Source organism: Oncorhynchus keta, chromosome 35 (assembly GCF_023373465.1).
Source record: "Oncorhynchus keta strain PuntledgeMale-10-30-2019 chromosome 35, Oket_V2, whole genome shotgun sequence".
In the NCBI taxonomy this organism is placed as follows: Eukaryota; Metazoa; Chordata; class Actinopteri; order Salmoniformes; family Salmonidae; genus Oncorhynchus; species Oncorhynchus keta.
The window spans coordinates 19,948,208-19,975,168 of record NC_068455.1 but is presented as its reverse complement, the minus strand read 5'-3'; the positions used below and the strand labels follow the sequence as shown (position 1 = coordinate 19,975,168).

The 26,961-nt window shown below is 44.6% G+C and overlaps 1 protein-coding gene across 3 annotated transcripts in view; it reads left to right on the top strand.

The window, feature by feature from the left end:
* LOC118371748 (A-kinase anchor protein 6-like) overlaps positions 1-24,048 on the top strand; it is a 266,002-nt gene extending 241,954 nt beyond the window's left edge. For all 3 annotated transcript variants that reach the window (XM_052496677.1, XM_052496678.1, XM_052496676.1), the window contains exons 12-15: positions 11,114-11,338; positions 13,902-17,342; positions 18,276-18,392; positions 22,884-24,048. In XM_052496677.1, the coding sequence (XP_052352637.1) occupies positions 11,114-11,338; positions 13,902-17,342; positions 18,276-18,392; positions 22,884-22,931 (3,831 nt within the window). In that variant the 3' untranslated portion in view covers positions 22,932-24,048. The remainder of the gene's footprint in view (positions 1-11,113; positions 11,339-13,901; positions 17,343-18,275; positions 18,393-22,883) is intronic.
* The last annotated feature ends 2,913 nt before the right edge of the window (positions 24,049-26,961 follow it).

Here is a 26,961-nt window from a genome sequence, read left to right as displayed (position 1 = left end):
TTATATCCTTCTCCTTGAAAAGAGAGGGAAACCTGGCAGGATAATGAAGAGGACACAGCAGCTAATATCTTATGAATAACACCCATTCATCCGCACTAATGTGAGAAAGCAAACACATAACCTCAACGTGATTATAATACTATCAATAAGGGCATTTCTCATTAGTCAAACAGTCAATGTAATGGCGGCTATTCAGACTCGTCAGGTATAGATGTATGATGAAGAATGAAAGCGTTGGGCAGGTTTAGTCCGGCTAGTCAGCCGGGTTTCTGTGTGTGTCACCTGTCTGCTCCCCATTAACGCCTGATGAGGAAGGTTTGACGTGAAGTTCTGTACTCAGACAGCCCCACTGTAACGGTTTTCTAGGTGTGGTGAAGGAGAGTCGGACCAAACTGCAGCGTGTAGATTGCGATCCATGTTTAATGAACAAAAACGTAACACGAATCTAAAACACAAACACTACAAAACAAAGAACGTAACGAAAACCGAAACAGCCTATACTAGTGAAAACTATCACAGACAGGAACAAGGACACTAAGGACAATCACCCACAAAACAACCAAAGAATATGGCTGCTTAAATATGGTTCCCAATCAGAGACAACGATAAACACCTGACTCTGAGAACCACTCCAGACAGCCATAGACTCTGCTAGATCACCCCACTAGCTACAATCCCACTATATACCAAAACCCCAAGACAAAACACACCACAATACAAAAACCCCATGCCACACCCTGGCCTGACCCAATACATAAAGATAAACACAAAATACTTCGACCAGGGCGTGACACCTACTGTTAGCACTTGGTAAAGAACAGAAGTATCTTACTCCTTATCATGGAGAAAATATTGATATTATATCTCGGTTGTCACATTTTATTAGCTGGATGCCAGCCAGCCGGGCCACAGCCTAGCCGTTGTATCAGCTCAGAGCAGAGGCTGGGCTGTAGGGAGATGGTCAGTCACAGAGGAGAGGTGGAGGGGGCAGATGAACCCAGACCAGGCGGGGAGATGAGAAGAGATTGGGCCTGACCCCCCAGGAGATGCCTCGGACCCATGTTGGCTTCTAGATCAAAAAACAAAGTAGAAACTGACATAAGAGCTGATATCTCTAAATCTATGCTGGCATCTCACTGCTCTCAGAGGTTGGAGAAGATAGGGGGAGGTCACTGCAGTCTGTCCAACAGAGAAAACCCCCACTTTGAACAAGTCAGTAATCCATTTCTCTAGTAGAAAAAGACTAAAAATAGAAATGAGGTTCTGGTGAGATTGAATAAATGGGATGGTTTGATTCTTGCTGCGCGGGCCAAAGTTTGACCTCAATGAAAATGGGGCTTCTTACGGGGAGAGATTAAAATGAATTAGATATCTTTGGTTGAGATGGTAGGAGGAAGGAATTCAATGTGATCAAGTATGCGGGAGGAGATAATTGTGGAATAGAACATTCTACATCTTCCTCAGTGACATATTATCAATGTAATCCCTTTTAAAGCATTTTATGAGGGAGGATGTTTGGTTTGTGGGCAAAATACAAATTCCATAAAGCCAGAGCTTGGCATGTAATATGTGAGAATATTTCCTAACTGACAGGCAATATTTAACCTTCAAAAGGAAGAAGTAATATGGTTAAGAGACAGACAGTGGTGGGAGAAAGGTATTATAAAATGGAAGATGTGAAGTATGCAGCAGTACGCACGCACGCACGCACGCACGCACGCACGCACGCACGCACGCACACACACACACACACACACACACACACACACACACACACACACACACACACACACACACACACACACACACACACACACACACACACACACACACACACACACACACACACACACACACAGAGAGAGCAGTCCAGACACAATAGAGCCTCATTTTAAATGTATCCCCCCCTCTCGGAAGTCTGGGATACCATATCTGAAAACCCTTTCAATTCAATTAAACAGGAGTTATAATATAGGTACATTATGAAGACATCTTCTACTGGTTTCTCATTAATGCTGCTGTGTGTATACTAACAGTGGAATGGAAGGCTGGATGTTGAGATGCTGTATTGGCTCGCTGGTGAATCTTGCTTGGTTTGCTTGTATTGAAACATCTTCCATTCACCTGGAGCATGATTACTCGTCTTCCTGCAACATCTTCAACCACACTAATAACAAGGGTATTTAGATAATATAGTGGCTATGCCATTACACTTATTGAATTGGGATTCCATGGTAGTATAAAATGGTGCTGGTTATCATTAGAAACCTCCAAACCTCACTTACATAATGAATGTTCCAATGATGTATTAGTGTAGCTTTTAGCCAACAATTTATGTCAAAACAGATAGGAATCAACAGGGGGGCATTTAGTTAGGATTTTTAAATTACGTTATACACCCCTCCCCCCTAACTATCAGTCTATTACCCAAGCTAATTCCCTGACAGAAACCCAGGTGTCTTCCTAATGTTGTGTGAGTTGTTTGGGAGAGAGAGAGAGAGAGAGAGAAAGAGAAAGAGAGAGTGAGAGAGACTGATAGAGAAAGAGAGAGAGACTGATAGAGAAAGACAGAGAGAGAGACGGATAGAGAGAGAGAGAGAAAAAGACAGAGAGAGAGAGAGAGAGAGAGAGAGAGAGAGAGAGAGAGAGAGAGAGAGAGAGAGAGAGAGAGAGAGAGAGAGAGAGAGAGAGAGAGAGAGAGAGAGAGAGAGAGAGAGAGAGAGAGAGAGAGAGAGAGAGAGAGAGAGAGAGAGAGAGAGAGATGGATAGAGAGAGAGAGAGAGATGGATAGAGAGAGAGAGAAGAGGAGGGATGAACGTTAGAAGTTGTAAGTGACAGAAACAAATGGAGCTGGAGGCACTGAGTCTGAGCTATGGGAATATGTGTGTGGGAACAAGAATTCATTACACTCATTTGCGATAACAAGTGCTTGTGATTTTAATTGACTTAATCAACAAATGGAATTAAACTGAGATTTGTAATTAATGGTAATTGATTGAATATCCACTGGGTCACTGTCAGAGTTAAATCCCCATTTCTGGTACTTTCTACTGGAGGGCTTCTAGTTCATCCTTGGCGTCTCCATCTTGTCCACTTTATTAAAAATGGACAGATGAACAGATTAATGAAATAAAGGAGATAAGGAGGAGTATTGATCTGTTCCAGAACAACAACATCCATTCTGCGACGTACACTCTGATCAAAACGACAAGAGAACACAATGTCTCCACTAGTCTGGCTGTAACATATTTTCAGGTCTCTTTCATTTTTATAATGTCATATCATGGAGTAGTATTTCTCTCTGACACTTCAAGTGGATTGCATTCTGGGAAATGTAACATAAATCTTACTGTACACCTGTTTTTACTGAATGGAAAGAGGATGAATCGAGACAGATACTTAGGTCTCTATTTCACTGTGCTGTTATTTGCCTGGGATTACTGTAATTACTGTACATGCTCTCCCACATGAAAAAATTATATAGTATAATATGATATAAATACTATAATATTCACTGTAATGTTTTTGCTGACTTTACTGTAGTATTCACTGTAGTATGTTTGCAGATTTAGTATACTGTAGTATTTACTCTAGTCTTTACAGTTAACTATAGTATCAATACAATAGCAAAAGAAAACTGTAGTATACACTATAGTAATGAATGTAGTGTTTTTGCGGACTGTAGTATACCGTAGTATTTATTGTGGTGTTTTTGCAGACGTTACTGTATTATTTACTATAGTGTTTTTGTTTTATTATCTTTAACATAGAAGTGGAGACTTTCTCCTTCAGGAAACCTACTGGAGAAATACTAAAAGAGCATGTTTTCTGTAACATGTGGGTAGGTAGGACTGGGGTCTGAATGGATAGTTCAGAGCTTCTGCTCTTCTCTGTAGGGAACACAATATATGGGCTATAATTGGCATGTAGGTTGTCATTTATGGGTGGCACAAATTGTGATATGGGGGAGGGGAATGGGTATATGCAAATATAATATTTTTTTACTTTAGTTTATTTAGTAAATATTTTCTAAACTATATTTTCTTAAAACTGCCTTGTTGGTTAAGAGTTGTATTCGTGGTGTGTGTTGTATTCAGTGCATGTGACAAATACAATTTGATTTGATCAGGCCTTTGATAAAACACGGTGATAGGATACGGTGATAGGATACGGTGATAGAACACGGTGATAGAACACGGTGATACGGTGATAGAACACAGTGATAGAACACGGTGATACGGTGATAGAACACGGTGATAGAACACGGTGATAGAACACGGTGATACGGTGATAGAACACGGTGATACGGTGATAGAACACGGTGATACGGTGATAGAACACGGTGATAGAACACGGTGATATGGTGATAGAACACGGTGATATGGTGATAGAACACAGTGATAGAACACAGTGATACGGTGATAGAACGCGGTGATACGGTGATAAACACAGTGATAGAACACGGTGATACGGTGATAGAACACGGTGATACGGTGATAGAACACAGTGATAGAACACAGTGATACGGTGATAGAACACAGTGATACGGTGATAGAACACAGTGATAGAACACAGTGATACGGTGATAGAACACAGTGATACGGTGATAGAACACAGTGATACGGTGATAGAACACAGTGATACGGTGATAGAACACAGTGATACGGTGATAGAACACAGTGATACGGTGATAGAACACAGTGATACGGTGATAGAACACAGTGATACGGTGATAGAACACAGTGATAGAACACAGTGATAGAACACGGTGATACGGTGATAGAACACAGTGATAGAACACGGTGATAGAACACAGTGATAGAACACGGTGATACGGTGATAGAACACAGTGATAGAACACGGTGATACGGTGATAGAACACAGTGATACGGTGATAGAACACAGTGATATGGTGACGGTGATAGAACACGGTGATACGGTGATAGAACACAGTGACAGAACACGGTGATACGGTGATAGAACACGGTGATACGGTGATAGAACACAGTGATACGGTGATAGAACACTGAGGAGGACCTGATGAGCTCTAAATACTAATCTCTAATAGGCTGCATCCCAAATGGCACCTTATTCCCTATATACACTACTTTTGACCAGGCCCTATTGGATAGTGCGCTATATAGGAAATAGGGTGCCATTTGGAACACATATATAGTCTCCTCTAACAGCCTCTAGATTGAGTTGCCGGGCCGACCCGCATTGCATATTACCAGAATCCTGAGATTCCTTTATTAAAAAGCACCTGATAAATGTAGATGGATGTAGATTTTTTAGGGGGTGCTAGAGCACACTCAGCACCCCTACTTCCTGCAGCTATGTGGGCTGGACAATTCAGTTCAGTTGAGAGATGGCTCGGATTTGTTGTCTTTTTTGTTGGGGGTTTCTGATATCAGGATAGGGACAATAGAGCATCTTGGAGAGACGCCAGGTTCTCAGCAGTGCTGACTGGTAGCCCTTCCTGACGCTCGGCCTGAAATGGACTCATTGTATGGTTCTCTCTCTGCATACAGCGGGAAAGCAGGCCACTCCACCAGTGCTCCATGTATTTGGAAAAGCTTTTTAGCAAATATTGGCAGACTATACCCCTAGCCTCTGTGTCAATAAGGCTAAGACTCAATGGGGAGGAGAAATCAGTTTATGAAACCCAGTAATGCAGAAAGAATGAGGCCGGAGGATTTGTGAGGAGGGAGTCTGAGAATGTAAAAAGCTCGATATTGCAATGCCCATTTAGCATGATGCTATTGGCCCTCATTTTTAGCTCTTTAGTCTAACAATGCCCATTTATTTAGCATGATGCTATTGGCCCTAATTTTTAGCTCTTTAGTCTAACAATGCCCATTTATTTAGCATGATGCTATTGGCCCTAATTTTTAGCTCTTTAGTCTAACAATGCCCATTTAGCATGATGCTATTGGCCCTAGTTTTTAGCTCTTTAGTCTAACAATGCCCATTTATTTAGCATGATGCTATTGGCCTAGTTTTTAGTTATTTAGTCTAACAATGCCCATTTATTTAGCATGATGCTATTGGCCCTAATTTTTAGCTCTTTAGTCTAACAATGCCCATTTATTTAGCATGATGCTATTGGCCCTAATTTTTAGCTCTTTAGTCTAACAATGCCCATTTATTTAGCATGATGCTATTGGCCCTAATTTTTAGCTCTTTAGTCTAACAATGCCCATTTAGCATGATGCTATTGGCCCTCATTTTTAGCTCTTTAGTCTAACAATGCCCATTTAGAATGATGCTATTGGCCCTAATTTTTAGCTCTTTAGTCTAACAATGCCCATTTATTTAGCATGATGCTATTGGCCCTAGTTTTTAGCTCTTTAGTCTAACAATGCCCATTTATTTAGCATGATGCTATTGGCCCTAGTTTTTAGTTATTTAGTCTAGCAATGCCCATTTATTTAGCATGATGCTATTGGCCCTAGTTTTTAGCTCTTTAGTCTAACAATGCCCATTTATTTAGCATGATGCTATTGGCCCTAGTTTTTAGCTCTTTAGTCTAACAATGCCCATTTATTTAGCATGATGCTATTGGCCCTAGTTTTTAGTTATTTAGTCTAACAATGCCCATTTATTTAGCATGATGCTATTGGCCCTAGTTTTTAGCTCTTTAGTCCGACAATGCCCATTTATTTAGCATGATGCTATTGGCCCTAGTTTTTAGCTCTTTAGTCTAACAATGCCCATTTATTTAGCATGATGCTATTGGCCCTAGTTTTTAGCTCTTTAGTCTAACAATGCCCATTTATTTAGCATGATGCTATTGGCCCTAGTTTTTAGTTATTTAGTCTAACAATGCCCATTTATTTAGCATGATGCTATTGGCCCTAGTTTTTAGCTCTTTAGTCCAACAATGCCCATTTATTTAGCATGATGCTATTGGCCCTAGTTATTAGCTCTTTAGTCTAACAATGCCCATTTATTTAGCATGATGCTATTGGCCCTAGTTATTAGCTCTTTAGTCTAACAATGTAGAGCAGTAGTGGCTGATATTGATATGAGTTGCCTTTACTTGGCTTGACATAGCCTACCTACAGGTACCACAGGAGGCTGCTGAGGGGAGGACAGCTCATAATAATGACTGGAATGGAGTAAATGAAATGGTATCAAACACATGGAAACCACTTGTTTGATAGCATTCCATTTATACCGTTCCAGCCCATGCTCCCCAATTAAGGTGCCACCAGCCGCCTGTGATAGGAGCTAGTACTTTTACCCATTGCAATGACCCTGTATTGTGGCTGAGGGTGTATGTTATAATCTGAATCTATCTGAGTGCATCTCAGTAAACCTACAATATGACTTTGTCCCAAATGGCACAATATTCTTTATATACAATAGTGCAGTAATTTTGACTAGGGTCTATAGAGTTCTGGTCAAAAATAGGAATATATAGGAATATGGGTGCAAATTTGGGATGCAGCCTATCCTATATATACAAAGGTATGTGGACACCCCTTCAAATTAGAGGATTTGGCTATTTCAGCAGGTGTATAAAATGGAGCACACAGCCATGCAATCTCCATAGACAAACATTGGCAGTAAAATGGCTTTGCTGAAGAGCTCAGTGACTTTCAACATGGCACCGTCATAGGATGCCACTTTTCCAATCAGTCAGTTCATCAGATTTCTGCCCTGTTAGATCTGCCCCGGTCAACTGTAAGTGTTGGTATTGTGACGTGGAAAAGGCTAGGAGCAACAACGGCTCAGCCGCAAAGTGGTAAGCCACACAAGCTCACAGAACAGGACCACCGAGTGCTGAGGTGCATATCGCATAAAAATCGCCTGTCCTCGGTTTCAACATTCACTACTGAGTTCTAAACTGCCTTTTGAAGCAGTGTCAGCACAAGAACTGTTCGTCGGGAGCTTCATGAAATGGGTTTTGATGGCCAAAAAGCCACACACAGGCCTAAGATCACCATGCGCAATTCCAAGCGTCGGCTGAAGTGGTGTAAAGCTTGCTGCTATTGGACTCTGGAGCAGTGGAAACATTCTCTGGAGGGATGAATCTGGCAGTCCAAAAGACGAATGCTACCTACCCGGATGTGCCAAGTTTGGTGGTGTAGGAATAATAGTCTGGGGCTGTTTTTCATGGTTGGGTCTCGGCCCCTTAGTTCCAGTGAAGGGAAATCTTAGCGCGACCGCATACAATGACATTATAGATGATTCTGTGCTTCCAACTTTGTGTCAACAGTTTGGGGAAGGCCCTTTCCTGTTTCAGCATGACAATGCCCCCGTGCACAAAGCAAAGTCCATACAGAAATGGTTTGTTGAGGTCGGTGTGAAAGAACTTGACTGGCCTGCACAGATCCCTGACCTCAACCCCATCGAACACCTTTGGGATGAATTTGAACGCCGACTGCGAGCCTGGCCTAATCGCCCAACATCAGTGCCTGACCTAATTAATGCTCTTGTGGCTGAGTCCCCGCAGCAATGTTCCAACATCGAGAGGAAAGCCTTCCCAGAAGAGTGGAGGCTGTTATTGCAGCAGGGGTACCAACTCCATATTAATGCCCATGATTTTGGAATGAGATGTTCGACGAACAGGTCATGTAGTATATATGTATGTATTGTTCAGTCATCTGTCTGTTGTCGAGGGGCCACTGACTCTCTAAACCTAAAACTATGGCACATTGTACAGGATAACTTTATCACTGACAACAACCATCGCCCTTTGCATTTTGCAATCACATTACCTGTTTAAAAAGCCCAGGGAGGGCTGTAAATATATGCTAAAACAGGATGGAAACTGCTGAGAAAAATACAATTTAAATGTAAGTGTTTAATATTTATTGTAAAATGTAAAGTTAATGTAAGAGAATGCTTTGCAGAGCGAGCAGGATTTACATAAATTGTTCTCCCAATGATTATGTCCTTTTGCACACAGACAGAAAGGAGCTCTGGTTCTCCAGTCGCTATCATTGCTGCATATTTAAAAAGGGGGGTCTTGGCCTGGGCCACACACACACACACACACACAGACACACACACACACACACACACACACACACACACACACACACACACACACACACACACACACACACACACACACACACACACACACACACACACACACACACACACACACACACACACACACACACACACACACACACCGGTGTCTCCCTGTTTAAGAAAGTGTTAGTATGTGTTCTGGTTGTGGCAGTTCAGGTTCCATGATGACGTCACACCACCACAAGCTGCAGCAGCTAGAGTATTAAAGTTAAGGCAGTCTACAACGGAAGCTTTGCCCTTTTAATGTTGAATATTTCTTCTCTTTATGACAGGCGTAAAAGGGCTTAGGAGCCTGATTTATATGCTCCTGACACGGCATATTGTTGTGGAAACCTCATCAGGGGTGCAGGGGTAGTGAGGGTAGTCAGGGGAGTAGTGAGGGTAGTCAGGGGAGTAGTGAGGGTAGGGGGTGGTAAGGGTAGTCGGGGGTAGTGAGGGTAGTCGGGGGGTAGTCAGGGTAGTCAGGGGAGTAGTAAGGGTAGTCGGGGGCTAGTGAGGGTAGTCAGGGGAGTAGTGAGGGTAGTCAGGGGAGTAGTGAGGGTAGTCAGGGGCAGTGAGGGTAGTCAGGGGAGTAGTAAGGGTAGTCGGGGGAGTAGTGAGAGTAGTCAGGGGCTAGTGAGGGTAGTCAGGGGAGTAGTGAGGGTAGTCAGGGGCTAGAGATGGTAGTCAGGGTGCTAGTGAGGGTAGTCAGGGGGCTAGTGAGGGTAGTCAGGGGAGTAGTGAGGGTAGGGGAGTAGTAAGGGTAGCCGGGGGGTAGTGAGGGTAGTCAGGGGCAGTGAGGGTAGTCAGGGGAGTAGTGAGGGTAGCGGGGTAGTAAGGGTAGTAGGGAGGTAGTGAGGGTAGTCAGGGGAGTAGTGAGGGTAGTCAGAGGAGTAGTGAGGGTAGTGAGGGTAGTCAGGGGAGTAGTGAGGGTAGTCAGGGGAGTAGTGAGGGTAGTCAGGGGCTAGTGAGGGTAGTCAGGGGAGTGTGAGGGTAGTCAGGGGAGTAGTGAGGGTAGTCGGGGAGTAGTGAGGGTAGTCGGGGGTAGGGAGGGTAGTCGGGGGAGTAGTGAGGGTAGTCATGGGAGTAGTGAGGGTAGTCAGGGGTGTAGTGAGGGTAGTCAGGGGAGTAGTGAGGGTAGTCAGGGGCAGTGAGGGTAGTCGGGGGAGTAGTGAGGGTAGTCAGGGGCTAGTGAGGGTAGTCGGGGGAGTAGTGAGGGTAGTCTGGGGAGTAGTGAGGGTAGTCAAGGGAGTAGTAAGGGTAGTCGGGGGGGTAGTGAGGGTAGTCAGGGGAGTAGTGAGGGTAGTCAGGGGAGCAGTGAGTGTAGTCAGGGGAGTAGTGAGGGTAGTCAGGGGAGTAGTAAGGGTAGGGGAGTAGTAAGGGTAGTCTGGGGGTAGTGAGGGTAGTCAGGGGAGTAGTAAGGGTAGTCAGGGGTAGTGGGGGCAGTCAGGGGAGTAGTAAGGGTAGTCAGGGGAGTAGTGAGGGTAGGGGGGTGGTAAGGGTAGTCGGGGGGTAGTGAGGTTAGTCAGGGAGGTTGTGAGGGGGGTCAGGGGGGAGTGAGGGTAGTCAGGGGGTTGTGAGGGCAGTCAGGGGGAGTGAGGGTAGTCAGGGAGGTTGTGAGGGTAGTCGTGAGGGTAGTCAGGAGGGTAGTCAGGGAGGGAGTGAGGGTAGTCAGGGAGGGAGTGAGGGTAGTCAGGGAGGGAGTGAGGGTAGTCCCTGATCGCCCATGTGGCTGTGGAGAGAAAAAGAGAGGCCATGTTTGTGTCTCACATGGCCCCCTCTTCCCGATTTACTGCACTAGTTTTGACCAGGGCCCATAGGGAATATTTGTGCCATTTGGGACGCAGTTTGGTTCTGGGTTGCATTAAGACACATCTAAGCAGCAGCAGTAGAAGCAGTAGGGAAAATAATAATAAACTGCACATGTTAAAATCATACCACCCCCTCCTCTCTCCTCCTCCACCCCCTCCTCTCTCCTCCTCCACCCCCTCCTCTCTGCTCCTCCACCCCCTCCTCTCTCCTCTCCACCCCCTCCTCTCTCCTCTCAACCCCCTCCTCTCTCCTCTCCACCCCCTCCCTTCTCCAGTCTCTGTGTCTGGAGGTGTGTGGGAGGCGCAAGGGCGTGTCCTCGTTACTGAGGCTGTCCCAGCGGCTGCAGGAGGAGCAGGAGCAGCAGATCGGTCCAGACTCAGAGCAACAGGCCCTTCAGCTGCAGCTGCTGACCGTCAACCTGGAGCGGCGCTGGGAGGCCATCGTTATGCAGGTGCTGCAGTGGCAGTCCCGCCTCCGGCGGGCCCTGGGGACAGATCAGGTGAGACCTCACACCCTGCGTTGCACCCAATATGGTTCAAATGCTATTAAGATACTGACCTGACACAATATGGGAAGAGGTTGGAATTTGCAATATAAAGTGCATTCAGAAAGTATTCAGACCCCTTGACTTGTTCCACATTTTGCTACATTCCAGCCTTATTCTAAACTGGATTAACCACCATGCTTCACCGTAGGTATGGTGCCAGGTTTCCTCCAGACGTGACACCTGGCATTCAGGCCAAAGAGTTCCATATTGGTTTCATCAGACCAGAGAATCTTGTTCCCCATGGTCTGAGAGTACTTTAGTTGCCTGTCTTGGAGTTCTATGGATAATTCCTTTGACCTCATAGCTTTTGTTTTTGCTCTGACATGCACTGTCAACTGTGGGACCTTATATAGACAGATGTGTGCATTTCCAAATCATGTCCAATCAATTTAATTTTCCGCAAGTGGACTCCAATCAAGTTGTAGAAACATCTCAAGGATGATCAGTGGAAACAGGTTGCTCCTGAGCTCAATTTCGAGTCTCATAGCAAAGGGCCTGAATACTTATGTAGATAAGGTATTTCTGTTTGAAATATTTAATCCATTTTAGAATAAGGCTGTAATGTAACAAAATGTGGAATAAATGAAGGGGTCTGAATACTTTCTGAAGGCATTGTACGTAACATATACCTGCACTCAGACCAGGTGACTCAGCCTGGCCCCGCATGGCAGAGCTCATACAGGTCTGACTGTAAAGACTCCTATTCCAGGGATGGTTGACCACTCCTCAAGAGACCTGGGTGTCTCCTGGTTGTCTCACTTAACTGCATAATTGACCACGTAGGTACAGCTGGTCACGTGGATACACTCTGTACATTTATGTACTAGCAACTAGCCAGCTATACATTCTGTTTCAGTCATGAAGGTTACGTTTATGTCGTGTAATGAAGCTCCCCAACTCTAGAACGAGCTATTTGAGTGATATTATTCCTCTCAAAGTGAGCTGTCCAGGGGTAAGTTATTTAGGCCAGCAACAGAGAAGGAAATGTTTTGCACTGTAACTAGAATGGATTAATAATAGTGAGGTATACTGCAGGGAAAGTGGCTGTAGTACACCGGGATATGTGAGCTATACGTCCCAAATGGCACCCTATTCCCCATAGGCCCTGGTCATAAGTAGTGCACTATGTAGGGCAGTGTTCCCAAACTGCACATTTTCTTTTTTTCCCTAGCCCTATATAGAGCACTATATGGGAAATGGGGGTTCAATTGGTACACAGGCAGTGTGATGTCTGGCAGCTTCAGACTATTCTGTACACAACCCCCCTTTTGATCATCAATGCGTAAAGGCTCAGCTCCAAAAATTGCAAAAGAGACTTGTTTAAAAGGGGTTTATTACTGTAAAGTACCTCTGTTTCCTTCAGTGTGTTTGTGTAATGTGGAGAACAGGTGGAATCACTATTAAATCTGTAGTGAAATCCCCACCACCAACACCACCACACATCCCTTATGTAGATCAGATGGACATATTCTCTCATTCGCTCTCACTCTCTCTCTGTCCTCTTGTCTGCATTCCTGGGAGGACTGCAACGTGCTACTGTGGAACCGGGTGCATGTGGGGAAGAGGAAAAAGGCAGGCCGGGTTTTGAAGTTTGTCTGGTTGTCTACTCTGTTATATCCATTCCAGTACAGCAGAGACAGAAGACAAGTAGACTTTGCAGACTGAAGTACAGTTTTACCTGGGGGATATGTCCTGAGTAGAGGGAACATATTCCCTTTGTTTAGAAATGAAACACTTTGCTTGATGATAAAAGGAGTGTGGTCACGACTGCACTAGTCCCTTCTCTAGATGCCCCATTTATGAAAATGAGAAAAGGTTTCAATTGGGGTATTTTGAGAATCTTTTACCATTCCGTGTCCCGGCCGTGGAGGTGGATGGAAAACATGATGTTTAAAAGCAATTATTCTGCTTTCTGGAAGTGGATTTCTGGGTTCTTGTCTTTTGTCTTATTAGTTGGTTATCAGGTGAAGGTCTTGATAAGACTGGCTAGCTACTGCTCCTTTTGTTGTGACCATTTGGTTCTATACTATAGGCCTATGTGCATAATTTAGTTCAGTGTTAGCTAGGTTAGCTAAGGCTTATTGATTCACAGATGAAGGTTTTTATCCTGCATTAGCAACCCCAGCTTATAGTCATTGGGATTTCCCTTATCAGCAAGAAGAGAATAAACAGAAGTCTAATAGAAATTCCCTACAGAGGGTGTGCCATGTAGAAAGTGCTAGATTTACCACTTTATTAGATTAATAAGATAAAAATGGTTCATATAAATAGGCCCTCTCTCTTATATTAATGAGATGCCAAGCAATTTGTAGAATTGTGTCTTCCTTAGCAAAATGTCTGTGTCTAAGCACATTTTAAGACAATGCACTTTTTAGAGAATTGTGCTATTCAATGCTTTGCTGTCTCCCCAAAATGTAAAGTATTAACCTAGTATAAAATAAAATGGAACAGCTTTTTATTTTTTTATTGATTTTGAACCGGTAAATTTGAGCTTCTCCCATTTATCTCTCTGAAGGTCCCGGGGAACATCGTAGAGGCTGGTCTCATGGACCTCCACGGCCCAGCCGAGGACTCCTGGGAGTGGGATGAAATGGACATGGCCATCGTGGAGTACATGGAGCCACAGGAATTTGATGACAAACAAAATGCTGAATGTGAATCAGGTCCTGGATCCCCTGGGACTGGTTTAGACTATGACATGTCCGAGTCGAGCCCGCGTGTCACTCAGCGAGGGATGTCCTTGAACGAATCGTCTAGAATGACGCCTCTGTCCTCTCACCGTCCCAGTGTCTATCAGGTGTACAGCCTGCATAATGTGCAGCTTTACAGACAGCCTCACTACCCCTCCGTACACAAGACCTCTTCTCCAGTCAAAGGTGGGAGGAAGCAGCCTCTTCTGAAGAGCCTGAGCAAAGACTCCTCCTTCTCATCTGTGGAATCCCTGCCAGACCTCCTAGGGGGTCTGTTTGGCGGGGGAAAGAAGGGGGGACGCGGCGGGGGGTCCGCACGCAGATCAGAGAGCGAGAGCGGGTCAGTCAGTGAGGTCGAGAAAGAGTCTACTGCCAACTCCGTGGTCTGTCTAGATGACCCATGGAGAGGAGGCAGCACCTACCTCAGACCCCCCCCAGGAGTGAACTCGCCTGGGGAAGACGGCGACGAGGGGGACAGGTTGTGTGACGAGGACATTGACAGGATCCTAGAGCGGGCCAACAAGGTAGCGCTGTATGGGGACTGTGTGTCTGTGATGGCGCTGAGAGATCAAGACCAGAACAGATGCAAAGCAGAGAAGAAGAAGAGAGACGGTGGAGGAGGAGAGGAGGGCGGTGGAGGAGGAGAGAACCGGAGGAGACATGGGAGAGAGTCCAACGTGGAGATTCTGATCAGCCCTGACTCCAAGGAGGAAGATGAGAGAAGAGTGACAGGGGTGAAGGGCCATAGAGACAGAGAGATCCCCCATCTGTCCCAAGGATCCTCCCTGGAGTCCCTGTATGCAGTGGGGGACCTATTTCCATTCGGCAAAGACACTCTGCAGCGCTCCACGTCTCTGGAGAGCTGGCTGGCTCCATGTAAGAGCTGGGAGGAGGCCGAGGGAGAAGGAGGCAGCCAGGGCAGCTTGAGGGAGCTGGGCCTGGGCACCACAGGGGAACTGAGCTGCAGGACTCTGGAGCTCCTCAAACGCCTGGAGAACATCCAGACCCCGCTACACGACCTAAAGATGACACGCAGCATCTCTGACATCACTCTGCAGAGCAGCAGCTCCCTGTGCCACCCTAGGGTGGGGTATGGATCTTGGGGGCCTGGGCATGCTGGGTGCCTCTCAGGGGGCCGAGGTGGTTCCCCCTCCTCCGTCAATGAGAGCTCGGCTGCTTCTCTGACAGAGCTGAGCAGCACAGAGGACTCGTCGGTGGGCTCTGAGGACCTGGCCGTACTGAGGAACCGCTGCTACCTGCTGGACTCCAACGCCTCCTTCAGGAAGCACCACCACCGGGCCCAGCCAGGGGGTCACCACGGAGGCCATGGGGGTCACGACGAGGCAGACGCCAGCATCAGCATGGTGGTCAACGTGTCATGCACCTCTGCCTGCACAGATGATGAGGATGACAGTGACCTTCTGTCTAGCTCCACGCTGACATTGACTGAAGAGGAGCTGGGTATCAAGGAGGATGAGGAGGAGGACAGTGACCTTCTGTCTAGCTCCACGCTGACCCTGACTGAAGAAGAGCTGGGTATCAAGGAGGATGAGGAGGAGGACAGGTCAGTCGCCTCCGAGGAGGAGAACATGGAGGGCTCCTTAGGCCTAGGCATGGAGTACATGAAGAACGAGTTCCACAACTGGATCCACAATCCATCCCGCTCCCAGCAGCAGTCCCAGTCTGGCAGGGACAAGAACCAAGGGTATGACCCTCTAGGGGACGAGCTGCAGTGTGACACCCTATCCAAAGACCGCACCAACAGGCTGTCTGTAGGCAACGAGCACTGCTCCTTCCTAAACCGCTCATCGCTGAGGCTCCTGGAGTCCCACACCAACAGCAACGTAAAGAAAGAGTGTCTTGGAACACTGCCTGACGTGGTGAACACCAACAGGAAGAACGCCACGCGGAGGTATATCAGCCAGTTTGTAGATGACATGGAGAACGGGAATGTGGAAAACTCACACATCAAAGGGAAGGATGAGGATGATGAGTTGTTACGAGAGGAGGGGAGCCTTTTCACCAAGAAAGGGGAGTCCTTCAAAAACTGTTATGTGAACGAGTCAGTGGTGAATGGAGGGGACCAGCTGAGGGGCATGGGAATGGCCACTGCCACCAAGCTATCCTCGTGTGAGACGCTGTCCCAGCTCCAGGCCAAGGAGTCCTCTCTAGAGAGCCAGCTCAGAGGGGAAATCCCCTGCCAGAGCTCCAGCCACTCCTCCCCCTCTCTCTCCCCACTGGAGGACCACGGTGGCTCCCACCACGCCCTGCAGAATCCACCCTGTTCTGGAAACAGCAGTCAGGAGAATCTCTTATCTTCATTCCTCTGTGATGTCCACACCCAGCAGAGCATTGGAGATGCCAAACCCATCCCAGACCCCAACTCAGACCATCCCTGCTGCAGCCACCCCCACCCCCAGGCGCCCCCACGCCAGGACCAAAAGAGCCAGGAGAACGTGCACAACTTTGTGATGGAGATCATCAACATGGCCTCGGTGGCTCTGAAGAACAAGGAGAGCCAGGCGGAGGACAAAGAAAGACCCGGCCAGACTGGAGCCCAGATCAGGGACAAAGTCCTGGAGCACTCCCACCGGACCATCCACCTGCACAAGGGAGACTTCTACTCCTACCTGTCTATCTCCTCCCACGACTCGGACTGTGGAGAGGTTAGCGCCTGTAGAGACAGCAAGAGCACCACCCCCTTACTGTCGCCTACCCCAGACATCAGGGACGAGGAGATGCTGTTCGAGGCCTGTCCTGAGAAAGTGTACCTTGGACCTCCTCTCCGCTACAGCATGGCTGTCACCAAGAGGCAAAGGATGCACAGTCCCAAATTAATTGACTACTACTCCTCCTCTCCCTCTCCCGCTGCCCAAAGCCAGAGTCCGAGCCAAGCACCTCTGCCCGCCTGCAATGAATACCAAGAAGAACATGGTATTTCTCCTGGAAGTATAGCTGGGAGACAGCTAGAGTGCCATAATGAGGCTTCTTATCTTAATCCGTTACCATGTGAAACTCTGATAGACACTGTTGAATGTTTAGCAGATACTGAAATGCTTGAATCTAACATTTCCCCTGTAATGACTAAGATAAGAGTCTCTTGCTCCAGTACAAATCCTTTAAAAGAGGAAGGCAGCCTCTGTCCCCCAATGAGAAAGTGTGATTTGGATGAAAATGGATCTACTTCACAGTGGATGAAACAGAAGAATGTCAGGAAAGGCTACAGCTCTCTTCAGGAAGTCAAGTCAACTCATAAACAGAAGCAGGTGAGTTAGACATTACACCCTTTAAACACCCGCCCACCTATCTCCACGTAATGGGACTGGTGCGCATTTCAGCCTGTTATATATTCATATCTGTGACTAAATATTGGGGAGATATTTTTATTCACTTCTTCATTCATCCCCTCCTCCTCCTCTTCTTCCCCTGAAGTGTCGATGGAAGAGGGATTTGCCTAGCATCCTCTGATTTAGAATGTTAAGGTCTACGGAACAGAATAATCATAATCAGTCAGATTACATTATGATTCATAAGCAAGAATTCCCGGCGAAGAACCATTATTTAATTTCATGACTGAATTACCATGTGTTTGTTTCCTTTTAAGAGGTTGCTCTATTTCATATGCTAAGTTGCCACTTCTCTGGCTGTTCTCTTCAGAAACCTGATGCCTGACCTTCTATCACACTGTTATCTGGCTGTGTCAATTGGTGAATAATTAAGTGATTACCTTGTAAACTGCCGTAATTATAAAAACATCCAACAAAGGAAGCTAAAAGGTGGGGTAGTGTGAGCTGTGGAAGATGTAATGATTCTGTTACAGACAGGAAATGTAATTGATAGACAGATCTTTACAAACAGATTATTTTCAAAGCTGTTAAGACAATTCTCAGCAACAATTTAAAGTGAAGAGGGAATTGTTTGCCATTAGCTACTTGTTGTTTTAAGTCTGACCCTATGTTATTTCCTCATATCCTGAAGCTATGCATTGTAACTAAAGAAATATTGTAACTAATAGAGTTGATTAGAAAGGACTACAGAACATATAAAACCACCATCAATTTGGTTTGTGGTTTGATTTATTTTCTCTCTCTTTCTCTCCCACCTCTCTATTTCTCCCTCTCTCTATCGCTCTCTCCTCCTCCCATCTCTCTCTCTCTCTCTCTCTCTCTCTCCCCCTCTCTATACTCTCTCCTCTCCAGTCTCCAAGGTCAGTCCAAGGTTGTGGGGAGGTCGGGGGCCTGCGCCCCTGGGGTAGTGGCCCTGTCTCTGACAACTCATCTGCTTCAAAGACTGGAACTGCCAGGCCCCAGGTCAGGGTACGTACAGTATGAGGAGTACCGCCACACACACACGCATGGGCTTTGTACTTTACCTGGGAAAATGGCCAAAAGGGTTTCTCCCTCTCGTCGTAGCATTCGATTGCAAACACATTTTCCGCCTCATTCCATACTGCCAGCAAGCACATTCAAAATAAGTTTTTCCATTCATTTAAAAAAAGTACTCTCTTCTTTTCACCCCTGTCTGCAGAACATGTTCAATGATGAGACATACAGTTGAAGTCGGAAGTTTACATACTTAGGTTGGAGTCATTAAAACTCATTTTTCAACCACTCCACAAATGTCTTGTTAACAAACTATAGTTTTGGCAAGTCGGTTAGGACATCTACTTTGTGCATGACACAAGGAAGTTTTCCAACAATTGTTTACAGACAGATTATTTCACTTATAATTCACTGTGTCACAATTCCAGTGGGTCAAAAGTTTACAGACACTAAGTTGACTGTGCCTTTAAACAGCTTGGAAAGATTCCAGAAAATTATGTCATGGCTTTAGAAGCTTCTGATAGGCTAATTGACATAATTTGAGTCAATTGGAGGTGTACCTGTGGATGTATTTCTAGGCCTACCTTCAAACCCAGTACCTCTTTCCTTGACATCATGGGACAATCAAAATAACTGACCTCAGAATTGTTTTTTTAGACCTCCACAAGTCTGGTTCATCCTTGGGAGGAATTTCCAAACACCTGAAGGTACCACGTTCATCTGTACAAACAATAGTACGCAAGTTTAAACACCATGGGACCACGCAGCCGTCATACTGTTCAGGAAGGAGACGCGTTCTGTCTTCTAGAGATTAATGTACTTTGATGCAAAAAGTGCAAATCAATCCCAGAACAACAGCAAAGGATCTTGTGAAGATGCTGGAAGAAATAGGTACAAAAGTATCTATATCCACAGTAATACGAGTCCTATATCGACATAACCTGAAAGGCTGCTCAGCAAGGAAGAAGCCACTGCTCCAAAACCGCCATAAAAAAGCCAGACTATGGTTTGCAACTGCACATAGGGACAAAGATCGTACTTTTTGGAGAAATGTCCTCTGGAGGAAAAAAGGGGGAGGCTTGTAAGACAATTTGTAAGTCGCTCTGGATAAGAGCGTCTGCTAAATGACTTAAATGTAAATGTAAAGAACACCATTCCAACCGTGAAGCACGGGGATGGCAGCATCATGTTGTGGGGGTGCTTTGCTGCAGGAGGGACTGGTGCACTTCACAAAATAGATGGCATCATGAGGTAGAAAAATTTTGTGGATATATTGAAGCAACATCTCAAGACATCAGTCAGGAAGTTAAGGCTTGGTTGCAAATGGGTCTTCCAAATGGACAATGACCCCAAGCATACTTCCAAAGTTGCGGCAAAGTGGCTTAAGGACAGCAAAGTCAAGGTATTGGAGTGACCATCACAAAGCCCTGACCTCAATCCTATAGAAAATCTCTGGGCAGAGCTAAAAAAGTGTGTGAGATCAAGGAGGCCTACAAACCTGACTCGGGTACACCAGCTCTGTCAGGAGGAATGGGCCAAAATTCACCCAACTTATTGTGGGAAACTTGTAGAAGGCTCCCCCCGAAACGATTGACCCAATTTAAACAATTTAAAGGCAATGCTACCAAATACTAATTGAGTGTATGTAAACTTCTGACCCACTGGGAATGTAATGAAAGAAATAAAAGCTGAAATAAATAATTCACTCTACTATTATTCTGACATTTCATATTCTTAAAATAAAGTGGTGATCCTAACTGACCAAAGACAGGGCATTTTTACTAGGAAAAAATGTCAGGAATTGTGAAAAACTGAGTTTAAATGTATTTGGCTAGGGTGTATGTAAACTTCTGACTTCAACTGTAACAGCGTATTTCTGGCATTCATGACTAAGTGCCTTAGTCTAGTAGTTAGACAATGTAATGATTCAAATGCCTCAGTCTAGTAGTTAGACAATGTAATGATTCAAATGCCTCAGTCTAGTAGTTAGACAATGTAATGATTCAAATGCCTCAGTCTAGTAGTTAAACAATGTAATGATTCAAATGCCTCAGTCTAGTAGTTAGACAATGTAATGATTCAAATGCCTCAGTCTAGTAGTTAAACAATGTTATGATTCAAGTGCCTCAATCTCGTAGTTAAACAATGTTATGATTCAAGTGCCTCAGTCTAGTAGTTAAACAATGTTATGATTCAAGTGCCTCAGTCTCGTAGTTAAACAATGTTATGATTCAAGTGCCTCAGTCTAGTAGTTAAACAATGTTATGATTCAAGTGCCTCAGTCTAGTAGTTAAACAATGTTATGATTCAAGTGCCTCAGTCTAGTAGTTAAACAATGTAATGATTCAAGTGCCTCAGTCTAGTAGTTAAACAATGTTATGATTCAAGTGCCTCAATCTCGTAGTTAAACAATGTTATGATTCAAGTGCCTCAGTCTAGTAGTTAAACAATGTTATGATTCAAGTGCCTCAGTCTAGTAGTTAAACAATGTAATGATTCAAATGCCTCAGTCTAGTAGTTAAACAATGTAATGATTCAAGTGCCTCAGTCTAGTAGTTAAACAATGTAATGATTCAAATGCCTCAGTCTAGTAGTTAGACAATGTAATGATTCAAATGCCTCAGTCTAGTAGTTAAACAATGTTATGATTCAAGTGCCTCAGTCTAGTAGTTAGACAATGTAATGATTCAAGTGCCTCAGTCTAGTAGTTAAACAATGTTATGATTCAAGTGCCTCAATCTCGTAGTTAAACAATGTTATGATTCAAGTGCCTCAGTCTAGTAGTTAAACAATGTTATGATTCAAGTGCCTCAGTCTCGTAGTTAAACAATGTTATGATTCAAGTGCCTCAGTCTAGTAGTATGATTCAAATTACAGGAACTCTACTCTCCACAAAGTTTTCCTTTACCAGCAAATTGGTTTGAAAACTATGCATTATCTTATAAGGGATATGTATCGTCTGGGGTTAGCCGTTGCATTATACCCTTTCCTTACTCTCTTTCATACCTTCATCAGAAACTGTTGGAAGAATGAGAGCCTTGGGTTGAGTAGTCAAACAATGTTATGATTCAAGTGCCTCAGTCATCCTTAAGAATAAGAATACATCAATGACTTCACAGTTTCATTCCAATCCCTGCTGAGAGTCCTTGAACAAAATCACATGTAATCACTGCTGTCAGCACACAAATCATTCTTATACAGTAAGCATTTAGCCTTACTACAATTATTGTAGTACAATATGAATGTAGCCTTCCTAAAATACTTGTAATACTTGTAGGCATTTAGCCTTACCACAATTATTTGAATACTGTATGAATTTAGCCTTACTAAAATACTTGTAATATTTTAAGGCATTTAGCCTTACTACAATTATTTTTTATACAGTAATAATTTAGCCTTACTAAAATATGTGTAATACTTGTAGGCATTTAGACTTACTACAATTATTGTAGTACAGTATGAATGTAACCTTACTAAAATACTTGTAGTACAGTATGAATTTAGCCTTATTAAAATATGTGTAATAAAGTATGAATTTAGCCTTACTAAAATACTTGTAATACAGTATGAATTTAGCCTTACTGAAATACTTGTAATACAGTATGAATTTGGTCTTACTAAAATAATTGTAATACTTGTAGGTATTTAGCCTTACTCAACTACAACTCACTCACCACAAATGCAGAATGACCTTTTCTCAATAATATATAATTGTGTGCTACAAAAGGCCAATCACCTCAGAGTTATATTTCTCCACTCCTCAGCATCAGCTACAATAGTATGAACCAACTGTTTCTGCAGGGAGAGTTGCATGCCATTAAAATACTGTAGGCTGTTTGTAAGAGGACCAGGCTGTGTATTTAGTTATTAGTTATATGGGGGATGTCATCCCCCATGGGCACCCCTGGGGCTAAACACTCTGCTGTCTCCTCTCTGTGAGTCCCTCCTGTCCCCCCTCTCCCCCACTGTCTCCATATGGTCCAATGCCAGCCTCAGCGAACACAACTAGTACACCCAGTAGTCATGTACAGCTGCATCTGACCCACCCACTGCCATCTCGTCTGGCCCACCTGTTCATCCCGCTGCACGCCACACCACTATAAAAGCGGAACAGGTGTGATTAGTCCTATAGTGAATACAGACCATGAAGCACTGCTGAATGAATCAGTCAGTCTGTACCATGGTCTGTGGTTTAGAGACTAATGTAAATAGTGTTGTTGACTGTACTACAGAGGTATTGCGTCACAGCGTGGTTTGTTGAACATTGTACGTTGAGGACAAATGTTTCAAATATTCACACTTCATATGTGTTTTGGGGAATATACAGTACAATGTACTATTGTAATATATCACTGGCAGTGTTTGTGTGAGCTGGTCATTACGCAAATTAGAAAGAAAAGTGAAAATAGCTCCAGAACAGATATTGTATAATGGTAACTTGACTGACATATGTACTGTATGTATCTTTGTCTTCTTGTCTTACAGAGACTGTCTGGGAGTGTAGCCTCAGCCACCTCCAAGGCTCAGCTGTGAGAGAGGAGGGTCCATGTCTGTGTGCAGTGTCCATCCTGGTGGCCTTTGGCCTGGGCTCTCTCCCCTGTTCCCCTGGTCAATGGCTCTCTCTAGCCTGCTACTCAAGCTTCCTCTTCTTTCTTCTGGCTACTGTAATGCTGACCCCTGACCTTTGACCTCTCAGTGACCCGCACCATCCTCTGCTCCTCCAATCCGTCCCAGACTGGAACTGAGCTACCTCACTGCTCTGCCACCAACCATACAAACCTTCACCAAACCTTCACCAAACACACACAGACACATACTTCTTCTGTCAGCTTGTATGGCATTTCTCACTATCTCACCACTATCTGCTTTAGAACCAGCTGCAGATGTTATAAGCCCAGGACACAAGTGTTCCTTGTTTGCTGCATCAGTAGAAGGTAAGGTCAAATTTGAAGAGGACACATGGAGTGGGCGAGTACTTTGAGAGCTGCTGTTTGGTGATTAGTTCCATCCTGTCTGGACAGAACAGCACTGCTGAAAGTTCCAGAGCGTTCTGAGAGTTCCAGCTCCATGGCAACTTGTGTTAAGAAAGAGAAAGCCAGAGGGAAAAAGAGGGATTGTTTTGGCACTCTACTGATGGAGGAAATGGAAGTTGGACCTATGTCATAAAGAAAGCCAAATGCAAGTAGATCTATCTATGCAACACGTCCCAGGTTGGAAACAGCTGAACAGTGTTGTGTAGTAAGAGATTGATGATGACTGTTGACTTAAATTCAGCATCTATCTACTATTTCCTTTTACATTTTTTATTCCTAAGACATAAAGGCAGGGTACGACTACGGGGGAAGGTTTTCCACTTTAAAAATGTGTGCCTTCCTGTTGTTATTTCTTAGACATTTTTTGTTGAAACACTGCTACCCAAGTAAGGTGTTCAAAAGATGTAGAGAAGGGAAACAACAGCAAGGTTGAAACAGGCATCCGTCTATATGTATACGTTGTCCAACCTTGACGTGTCATGATGGTGTACATGCTTTGTGTTTAGTGGAAAAGTGTTCTGTGATGTGGAATACTATCAGTGTTAAAGTGCTAGACTGCCTGGTTAACAATACATATACAGACATGTTGAGAAATAAACTTCATCTATTGGAAACCATTTGATTACATGCATTTTCTGTATGCAATTCACCTGAAACCATGTACAAACATCCTTCATTGTTGATCATTTCTTTTCTCAACACTATAAATCATAAATGGAAAAGTGGAACATTAAATGGGAGATGCGTCTGGGAGGCCATGATTGGGGATCCGAGGAGTTAGTACTGGGTAAAACAGCTGATTTACAAGACTGAGGCCATGATTGGGGATCCGGGGAGTTAGTACTGGGTAAAACAGCTGATTTACAAGACTGAGGCCATGATTGGGGATCCGAGGAGTTAGTACTGGGTAAAACAGCTGATTTACAAGACTGAGGCCTTGATTGGGGATCCGAGGAGTTAGTACTGGGTAAAACAGCTGATTTACAAGACTGAGGCCATGATTGGGGATCTGAGGAGTTAGTACTGGGTAAAACAGCTGATTTACAAGACTGAGGCCATGATTGGGGATCCGAGGAGTTAGTACTGGGTAAAACAGCTGATTTACAAGACTGAGGCCATGATTGGGGATCCGAGGAGTTAGTACTGGGTAAAACAGCTGATTTACAAGACTGAGGCCATGATTGGGGATCTGAGGAGTTAGTACTGGGTAAAACAGCTGATTTACAAGACTGAGGCCATGATTGGGGATCCGAGGAGTTAGTACTGGGTAAAACAGCTGATTTACAAGACTGAGGCCTTGATTGGGGATCCGAGTAGTTAGTACTGGGTAAAACAGCTGATTTACAAGACTGAGGCCATGATTGGGGATCTGAGGAGTTAGTACTGGGAAAAACAGCTGATTTACAAGACTGAGGCCATGATTGGGGATCCGAGGAGTTAGTACTGGGTAAAACAGCTGATTTACAAGACTGAGGCCATGATTGGGGATCCGAGGAGTTAGTACTGGGTAAAACAGCTGATTTACAAGACTGAGGCCATGATTGGGGATCCGAGGAGTTAGTACTGGGTAAAACAGCTGATTTACAAGACTGAGGCCATGATTGGGGATCCGAGTAGTTAGTACTGGGTAAAACAGCTGATTTACAAGACTGAGGCCATGATTGGGGATCTGAGGAGTTAGTACTGGGAAAAACAGCTGATTTACAAGACTGAGGTCATGATTGGGGATCTGAGGAGTTAGTACTGGGTAAAACAGCTGATTTACAAGACTGAGGCCATGATTGGGGATCCGAGGAGTTAGTACTGGGTAAAACAGCTGATTTACAAGACTGAGGCCATGATTGGGGATCTGAGGAGTTAGTACTGGGTAAAACAGCTGATTTACAAGACTGAGGCCATGATTGGGGATCCGAGGAGTTAGTACTAGGAAAAACAGCTGATTTACAAGACTGAGGCCATGATTGGGGATCTGAATAGTTAGTACTGGGTAAAACAGCTGATTTACAAGACTGAGGCCATGATTGGGGATCCGAGGAGTTAGTACTGGGTAAAACAGCTGATTTACAAGACTGAGGCCATGATTGGGGATCTGAGGAGTTAGTACTGGGTAAAACAGCTGATTTACAAGACTGAGGCCATGATTGGGGATCCGAGGAGTTAGTACTAGGAAAAACAGCTGATTTACAAGACTGAGGCCATGATTGGGGATCCGAGTAGTTAGTACTGGGTAAAACAGCTGATTTACAAGACTGAGGCCATGATTGGGGATCCGAGGAGTTAGTACTGGGTAAAACAGCTGATTTACAAGACTGAGGCCATGATTGGGGATCTGAGGAGTTAGTACTGGGAAAAACAGCTGATTTACAAAACTGAGGCCATGATTGGGGATCTGAGGAGTTAGTACTGGGTAAAACAGCTGATTTACAAGACTGAGGCCATGATTGGGGATCCGAGGAGTTAGTACTGGGTAAAACAGCTGATTTACAAGACTGAGGCCATGATTGGGGATCCGAGTAGTTAGTACTGGGTAAAACAGCTGATTTACAAGACTGAGGCCATGATTGGGGATCCGAGGAGTTAGTACTGGGTAAAACAGCTGATTTACAAGACTGAGGCCATGATTGGGGATCTGAGGAGTTAGTACTGGGAAAAACAGCTGATTTACAAGACTGAGGCCATGATTGGGGATCTGAGGAGTTAGTACTGGGTAAAACAGCTGATTTACAAGACTGAGGCCATGATTGGGGATCTGAGGAGTTAGTACTGGGTAAAACAGCTGATTTACAAGACTGAGGCCATGATTGGGGATCCGAGGAGTTAGTACTGGGTAAAACAGCTGATTTACAAGACTGAGGCCATGATTGGGGATCTGAGGAGTTAGTACTGGGTAAAACAGCTGATTTACAAGACTGAGGCCATGATTGGGGATCCGAGGAGTTAGTACTAGGAAAAACAGCTGATTTACAAGACTGAGGCCATGATTGGGGATCCGAGGAGTTAGTACTGGGTAAAACAGCTGATTTACAAGACTGAGGCCATGATTGGGGATCCGAGGAGTTAGTACTGGGTAAAACAGCTGATTTACAAGACTGAGGCCATGATTGGGGATCTGAGGAGTTAGTACTGGGTAAAACAGCTGGTTTACAAGACTGAGGCCATGATTGGGGATCTGAGGAGTTAGTACTGGGTAAAACAGCTGATTTACAAGACTGAGGCCATGATTGGGGATCAGAGGAGTTAGTACTGGGTAAAACAGCTGATTTACAAGACTGAGGCCATGATTGGGGATCTGAGGAGTTAGTACTGGGTAAAACAGCTGATTTACAAGACTGAGGCCATGATTGGGGATCTGAGGAGTTAGTACTGGGTAAAACAGCTGATTTACAAGACTGAGGCCATGATTGGGGATCAGAGGAGTTAGTACTGGGTAAAACAGCTGATTTACAAGACTGATTGAGGTTGTATGAAAACATATGTTTAGGGAAGTAATTGAATGTTAACTACAAAATGCTACATAAAGTGTGTGTGTC